Source organism: Vipera ursinii (genome assembly GCF_947247035.1).
Source record: "Vipera ursinii genome assembly, chromosome: 5".
Lineage (NCBI taxonomy): Eukaryota > Metazoa > Chordata > Lepidosauria > Squamata > Viperidae > Vipera > Vipera ursinii.
The window spans coordinates 1,277,018-1,284,799 of NC_139518.1; the positions used below are offsets into that span (position 1 = coordinate 1,277,018).

At 49.2% G+C, this 7,782-nt stretch overlaps 1 protein-coding gene across 1 annotated transcript in view; it reads right to left on the reverse strand.

Moving 5' to 3' along the window:
* Positions 1-7,782, reverse strand: part of IL1RAP (interleukin 1 receptor accessory protein) — a gene marked incomplete at its 3' end in the record, with an annotated part of 74,120 nt that overhangs the window by 44,178 nt on the left and 22,160 nt on the right. The window contains exon 2 of the mRNA XM_083363953.1: positions 3,021-3,306. Within this exon, the coding sequence (XP_083220079.1) occupies positions 3,021-3,306 (286 nt within the window). The remainder of the gene's footprint in view (positions 1-3,020; positions 3,307-7,782) is intronic.

Below are 7,782 nucleotides of genomic sequence, written 5' to 3' on the forward strand. Positions count from 1 at the left end.
TATTTTATTATTCAAGCCAAATGGAGTCAAGAAGAATTAATCAGTGCTTGCCTCGAAAAGTTGTGGGTGCTCCATCTCTAGAGGCTTTTAATTAGAGACTGGACAGCCATTTAACTGGGATGGTTTGGGGTCTTCTGTCTGAGCAGGGGGTTGGACTAGAAGACCTCCAAGGTCCCTTCTAGCCCATAGGATTCTGTATTCAGCCATCTTAAAGCATGTTGGCTGGGGAATTCCAGGGGTTAAGTCAGAGGAGAATCAAAACTGGAACTAAGGAGAAACTTCCTGACAGGGAGGACAATTAACCAGTGGAACTACTTGCCTCCAGAAATCGTGGGTGCTCCAACTAGAAGGGCTGGACTAGAAGACCTCCAAGGCCCCTTCCAACTCTGTTGTTTTCTTAATAGTTTTATTCCCTGCTTGGTGTCAAATCATTTGCAATTCATTTTCAGGCCTGCTTTCCCCCCCTCCCCCCCTTCTTCTAGACTTGTTGCCATCTGCAATCAAATCCCACATTTCCTATTGTTCCACCCTATTAAAAATGTCCTAAATCACCAAATACATAATTTTTTCTTGCATCCAATCATTTCTCAAGGAGCTCAGCAAAAAAAAAAAAGAAGGAAAAAAAAATCTGGTCTGCACAGCTCGGGTATAAAACCCAGTGCATAAAACTTCATTTTTTGCTCATTGTATTTATTTTTATTTATTAAATTTATGCACTTCCTGCCGAACCCTTTCAAGAAAAATTCAGCCAGCCCTTTCCCCAGCAGCCTTCACCAACAAAAAATTTGCGTGGAAAAAAGGGCCGAGGAATGTTACACCTATGTGGTGTCACAGACACAACCTTAAATAAATCACACAGCCCCTCCCAACAGGCAACCCACCTCCCCATTTTATTATTTACCCCCATTCCACCCTCTAACTCGCAATATTTTTTTCAATCTTCTCACCGCATTTATGACTTCTTTTAATCAATGTTTCCCCGGCCACCCCACCCGGCACTCAAATTTATTGCGTTTATTTCAGTTCCACTCTCTGACAATTCATTTCCATATAAATATTCCTTCCAGCTGTTTCCTCACATCCGTTCAACTCCCTGGCCTGATCCTGTCTTGAATTTCCCCTTCTTTTTTTGCTGTGTTGGAGGCTCTGGCCATCACCCCTTTCGCTCCCTTTCTACACCGGTTTGACTCCCCTTTGCATTGTCTCTGCTTATAAAACCCACCAAGTTCGGAGAGCACCAAGGACCCCACAGTCCTCCTCGTCCTCCTCCTCCCTCCAAACCTATTTCCCTTCCAGCACTGATGATATTCCCTAGTTGGGTCATGAAACGTCTGCAAGAAAACAGCCAAGCTCAGAGAGCACCCAGGACCCCACAGTCCTCCTCCTCCTCCTCCCCCCCACTTGGAAACCTATTTCCTCATAACCCTGATGATGTTACCTAGCTGGGTCATGAAAAGTCTGCAAGAAAACATGGAGCCCCAAGGACCCCAAAGACAGTCTTCCTCCTCCTCCTCCTCTTCTTCCTCCTCCTCCCTCCCTCCCTCCCTCCCTCCTTCGGAAACCCCCTTCCTCATAATCCTGATGATGCTGAGGCATGAAACTAGAAAGCCACCAAGCACAAAGATCACCAAGGACCCCACAGTCCTCCCTCCTCCTCCTCTTCCTCCTCTCCACAAACCCTCTCCCTTCCAGCATTGATGATGTTCCCTAGTTGGGTCATGAAACGTCTGCAAGGGAACCACCCAGCTCAGAGAGCATCAAGGACCCCACAATCCTCTTCCACCTCCTCCTCCTCCCTTTTAGCACTGATGATGTTCCCTAGTTGGGTCATGAAACGTCTGCAAGGGAACCACCCAGCTCAGAGAGCATCAAGGACCCCACAATCCTCTTCCACCTCCTCCTCCTCCCTTTTAGCACTGATGATGTTCCCTAGTTGGGTCATGAAACATCTGCAAGGAAACCGCCCAGCTCAGAGAGGACCAAGGGCCCCATTTCCTTCCTTCCTTCTTCCTTCCTTCCTTCCTTCCTTCCTTCCTTCCTTCCTTCCTCTTCCTCCTCCTCCTCCTCCTCCTCCTTTCCACAAGCCCCACTCCCTTCTAGCCCTGATGTTGTTCCCTAGTTGGGTCATGAAACGTCTGCAAGGAAACCACCCAGCTCAGAGAGGACCAAGGACCCCATTTCCTTCCTTCCTTCCTTCCTTCCTTCCTTCCTTCCTTCCTTCCTTCCTTCCTTCCTTCCTTTCCTTCCTCCTCCTCCTCCTCCTCCTCCTCCTCCTCCTCCCTTCCAGCATTGATGATGTTCCCTAGTTGGGTCATGAAACGTCTGCAAGGGAACCACCCAGCTCAGAGAGGACCAAGGGCCCCATTTCCTTCCTTCCTTCTTCCTTCCTTCCTTCCTTCCTTCCTTCCTTCCTCTTCCTCTTCCTCCTCCTCCTCCTCCTCCTCCCCCTCCTCCTTTCCACAAGCCCCACTCCCTTCTAGCCCTGATGTTGTTCGCTAGTTGGGTCATGAAACGTCTGCAAGGAAACCACCCAGCTCAGAGAGGACCAAGGACCCCATTTCCTTCCTTCCTTCCTTCCTTCCTTCCTTCCTTCCTTCCTTCCTTCCTTCCTCCTCCTCCTCCTCCTCCTCCTCCTCCTCCTCCTCCTTTCCACAAGCCCCCCTCCCTTCTGGCACTGACGATGTTCTCTGGCTGGGTCATGAAACTTCTGCCAGAAAGCCACCCAGCTCAGAGAGCGCCAAGGACCCCACAGTCCTCTTCCTATTCCTCCTCCTCCTCCTCCCCCCCACCCCTTGGAAACCCCCTTCCTCATAACCCTGATGATGACGTTGGGGTCATGAAACCAGAAAACCACCCAGCTCAGACCCCCACCCCCATTTCCGCCTTGAGCTGCAAATATTCTCCTTTATGGCTGCAATTGCCTCGAAGCCACTGTGGGGAGCAGCCCGTCCGAGCGGGGGCAGCCCCCCCTCCGCCGCCCCCCCCCGCCAGCCCGGGAGGGGAGACTCGGCCGGGGCTACCTGAGCATGCAGGTGTAGTTCCCCGTGTCGTTCAGCAGCGCCGGGCGGAAGCGGAGCATGTCCTTCTCCTTGCTGATGTGGTTGTCGGGATGGCGGAAGTTGATGGGCTCCTCCAGGTCTTGGCCCAGCCCGATCCAGTACCAGATGAGGGTCAGGCCGGCCGAGTGGGCCGTGCTGTAGTTGTGCTTCACAAAAGCCACAAAGAGGGGGCAGGTGATCCTGGCCGGCTCCCCGCTGTACACCGGCTTGTGCTTCATGGTGTCGACCCCCCAGTCGTCGCAGCGCTCTGGAAGAGCCCCACCCCACCCCCAAAAAACAGAGGGTCAAATGGCGGTCGTTTGCTTCAGACGCCCTGTTCCTTCCCAGCTGCAGAGAGACGGGCCCCTTCCCAGAATTCTCACACAGATCCTGCAGGCTGGGGCCTTATGGGAACTGAAGTCCACTGGTGGAAGATGCTCTGTAGCGGTGATGGCGAACCTTTTAGAGACCGAGTGCCAAAACCGCAACCCAAAACCCACTTATTTATCCCTAAGTGCCAGGGCCGCATCAGCATTGTGGTGCCCTCGGGGGGGCAAGGGGGGGGGCAGGGAAGCGTATCTGAGGGCCGCTTTGGCACGCAAAGAACCAGGGATGCCAAAATGGGCCACCGTGCTGCAAGGCGTAAAAATGGCCGCCGCCACGCCACGGGGTGCAGATGCAAGGCGCTGCACCACGCGAGAACAGGGCGGGGCTAGTTAGGAGCACGCGGGCGCTAGCCACGCCCCATTTGTAGCCCCTCCCTTTTCTTCCAGCCCACCGATCGACAATGCCTGGCGACCTCTGCTCTACCGCCTCTACTCGAGCTGGCTAGTCGGCCGCGCCGCCTCCTTTGTGCTGGGCGGGGCTCCTGCTCCGGGCGGCGGTGGCAGCCTGATGGACCCGCTGCTGACGGCGGTGGCACGCGTGCCAACAGAGAGGGCTCTGAGTGCCGCCTCTGGCACGCGTGCAATAGGTTCGCCACCACTGGTCTATAGAGATTCTCCGTCAGCAGGTCTTAGTTATCCCAAAGGTGCTTCTTCATGAGGCAAGCGGACTTTCCTTCCTTCCCTTCCCTTCCCTTCCCTTCCCCTGTGAATGCTCCAACACTGGAAGCTTTTAAGAAGAGATTGGGCAACCATTTGTCTGGAATGGTACAGGGTTTCCTGCCTGAGCAGGGGGTTGGACTAGATGACCTCCAAGGTCCCTTCCCACTCTGATTCTATTCTATTCTATTCTATTCTGTTCTGTTCTGTTCTGTTCTGTTCTGTTCTATTCTATTCTATTATTATATTAATTCTATTCTATTCTATTCTATTCTATTCATTCTGTTTATTCTATTCTATTCCATTCTATTCTATTCTATTCTGTTCTGTTCTGTTCTGTTCTGTTCTATTCTATTCTAATATTATATTAATTCTATTCTATTCTATTCTATTCATTCTCTTATTCTATTCTATTCATTCTGTTTATTCTATTCTATTCTATTCTATTCTATTCTATTCTATTCTATTCTTTTCTATTCTATTCTATTCTATTCTATTCTATTCTTATTTCTTATTCTATTCTATGCTATGCTATGCTATGCTATGCTATGCTATGCTATGCTATGCTATGCTATGCTATTTCATGTGGAGTCAAATTAAATTTGAACTACGCTACCCATACACCTCAGCCGATGGTGAGCAAATAGGGCCACTTTTGCTCGTCCTCCTCTCCGCGCTGCAAGCCGAGGGGAGAGAGATGATTGCAGCAGACTCATTAAGAGGAGTGGAGATGGGTTCTCTTGGCTCGGCCCCTTTGGGCAACCCTCCCATTTCCCAAAAGCCTTCTGTTCCTCCTTAACGACCGGCTGGCTAATTGTCCTTCTGCGCTCCTGGATTCCACAGCAACCTTTTTACAATTCCCCAGGCATGATGGTATCCATATATCTTTCCTTTCCCCTCTAATCTCTTTATCAGCTTTTTGCGTTCCCTTTTTTAATCGCCTCTCTATCGGCTTCAAAGACAAGTTCTCTTCGGAAGCCAAAATCCACCGCGCTAGAGAGATTCCTGACTATTTTCCAATTAGATAAATTAAATTTCCTCGCGGTTTCCAGTCGCTTCGGTAACATGTCCTCCTTGCATTATATTCTGGGCAAGGGTTCAGATCACTGTTTCTCCGCCTCAGCAACTTTAAAGAGGGGTGGGCTTCATCTCCCAGAATTCCCCAGCTGGCACGGTTTGACGTTTCCCAAGACTACCACAAAGCAACCAAGATGATTAGGGAACTGGAGGCTAAAACATACAAAGAACGGTTGCAGAATTGGGTCTGTCTAGTTCAGGGGTCGGCAACCTCGGCTCTTTTATGACTCGTGGACTTCAACTCCCAGAATTCCTGAGCCAGCATAGCTGGCTCAGGAATTCTGGGAGTTGCAGTCCACGAGTCATAAAAGAGCCAAGGTTGCCTACCCCTGGTCTAGTTTAATGAAAAGAAGGACCAGTGGGGACATGATAGCAGCCTTCCAATATTTGGGGGGGGGGCTGCCACAGAGAAGAGGGGGTTAATTTACTTTCCAAAGCACCAGAAGTGAAGACAAGAAACAACGGTTGGTAACCTAACCAAGGAGAGAAGCAACCTGGAACTAAGGAGAAATTTCCCCAGAATGAGAACAATTAACAGGTGGGATGGAAGTTGCCTTCAGTTGCTCCATCACTGGAGTTTTTTAAGAAGAGACTGGACGGCCATTTGTCTGGAATGGTCTAGGGCAGACATGTCAAACACAAGGCCCGGGGGTCGGATCCGGCCCGCGAAGTGGTTTCATGCAGCCCGCGAAGCCATCCTGGAAACAGTGAGAGAACGGCCCCCACTGCCTTGGCCCTGGTCCAGAGACCCTCCTCCCACCAGAGACCCCCAGATCTGTCCCACTCCTGCCCAGGCCCCCATAGGCACCCTTGATGCCAACGATGTAGAGCTGGCCATGCCCACCCAGAAGGCCACTCCCACCTTGGCCATACCCACCCGGCCCCCTGAGGGCAACCGCAATGCCGATGCGGCCCTCAATGAAATTGAGTTTGACACCCCTGGTCTAGGGTCTCCTCATCAAGCAGGGGGTTGGACTAGAAGACCTCCGAGGTCCCTTCCAGCTCTGTGACTCGGTTATGCTGTGTGAGTTGCCATGACACCCGTGTGGAACAGGATGCTCAGCTTCCTCACTTCGGCAGATGCCGAAGCTCCTGGAAGCAGAAAGGCAGTTTTGAGCAAGAAAGAAGACCACCGTTGTCAGGGGCGGCTTTTCCAGGAAAAGGAGCGTTAATCAAAATTGGCATGAAGATATTGTGGCCTCCCTGCAGATAATAGAATAGAATGGAATGGAATGGAATGGAATGGAATGGAATGGAATAGAATAGAATAGAATAGAATAGAATAGAATAGAATAGAATAGAATAGAATAGAATAGAATAGAATAGAATAGAATAGAATAGAATAGAATAGAATAGAATAGAATTAGAGGATAGAAATACAGAATAGAATAGAATAGAATAGAATAGAATAGAATAGAATAGAATAGAATAGAATAGAATAGAATAGAATAGAATAGAATAGAATAGAATTAGAGGATAGAAATACAGAATAGAATAGAATAGAATAGAATAGAATAGAATAGAATAGAATAGAATAGAATAGAATAGAATAGAATAGAATAGAATAGAACAGAATAGATATTGGAATATAGAATAAAATAGATATTGGAGAATAGAATAGAATAGAATAGAATAGAATAGAATAGAATAGAATAGAATAGAATAGAATAGAATAGAATAGAATAGAATAGAATAGAATAGAATAGAGAAGAGCTGGAAGGGACCTTGGAGGTCTTCTAGTCCAGCCCCATGCAGGAGAACCTAGACCATCTCAGACAAGTGACTGTCTAGCCTCTTCTTAAAAACCACCAGTGATGGAGCGCCCATGATTTCTGGTGGCAAGCTGTTCCACTGGTTGATTGTCCTCTCTTTAGTCAGTTTCCCACCACTGTTTCCTGTCCTTCCCTCTGGCGCTTTGGTGAACAACCCGCCCCCCTCTGCTTTGCGGCAGCCCCCCAAATACTGGGATAACTGCTATCGTGTCTCCCCTCTTTCTTCTTTTCTTTAGACTGGCCAAACCGAAATCCCGCTGCCGTTCTTCGTATCTTTTAATTTCCAGGCCTTGGATCAGTTGCTCTTCTCTGAACTTTTTCCGGACTCTCCACATCTTTTTTGTGATAGGGTGACCAAAACTGGCTGCAGGATTCCAGGTGTGGCCTCAGTAGGCACTTTGTAAAGCGATACTAACACTTAGCCTGATCTTGATTTCAGCGTCGCAACCCACAAAGCTTTTCCCAGGATGAAAAAGTGGATCAAGAGCAAATTTGGACGGAGATTGTGAGAGGCTGCATCTTCTCAATACAGGCAGTCCTCGCTTAGCGACCACAATCGGGATCACTAAGCAAAAGCGGTCACTAAGTGGGAAACCACGTGATTTTTCCGCTTTCTAGCTCATAAGGGAATGACGTGGAAAAAGTGACTAACACCTAGTCCTCACACTTATGACTGTGGCAGCATCCCCATGGCCACGCGAGCTAAATTCAGGCGCTTGGCAACCAGCAACGCAGTTGTGATGGTTGTGGCGTCCATGGGTCAGGGTGATCAACTTTTGTGAGCTTCCCAGATGGCTTCCAACAAGCAAAGTCAAAGGGGGAAGCTGGATTCGTTTAACGACCGCATAGTTC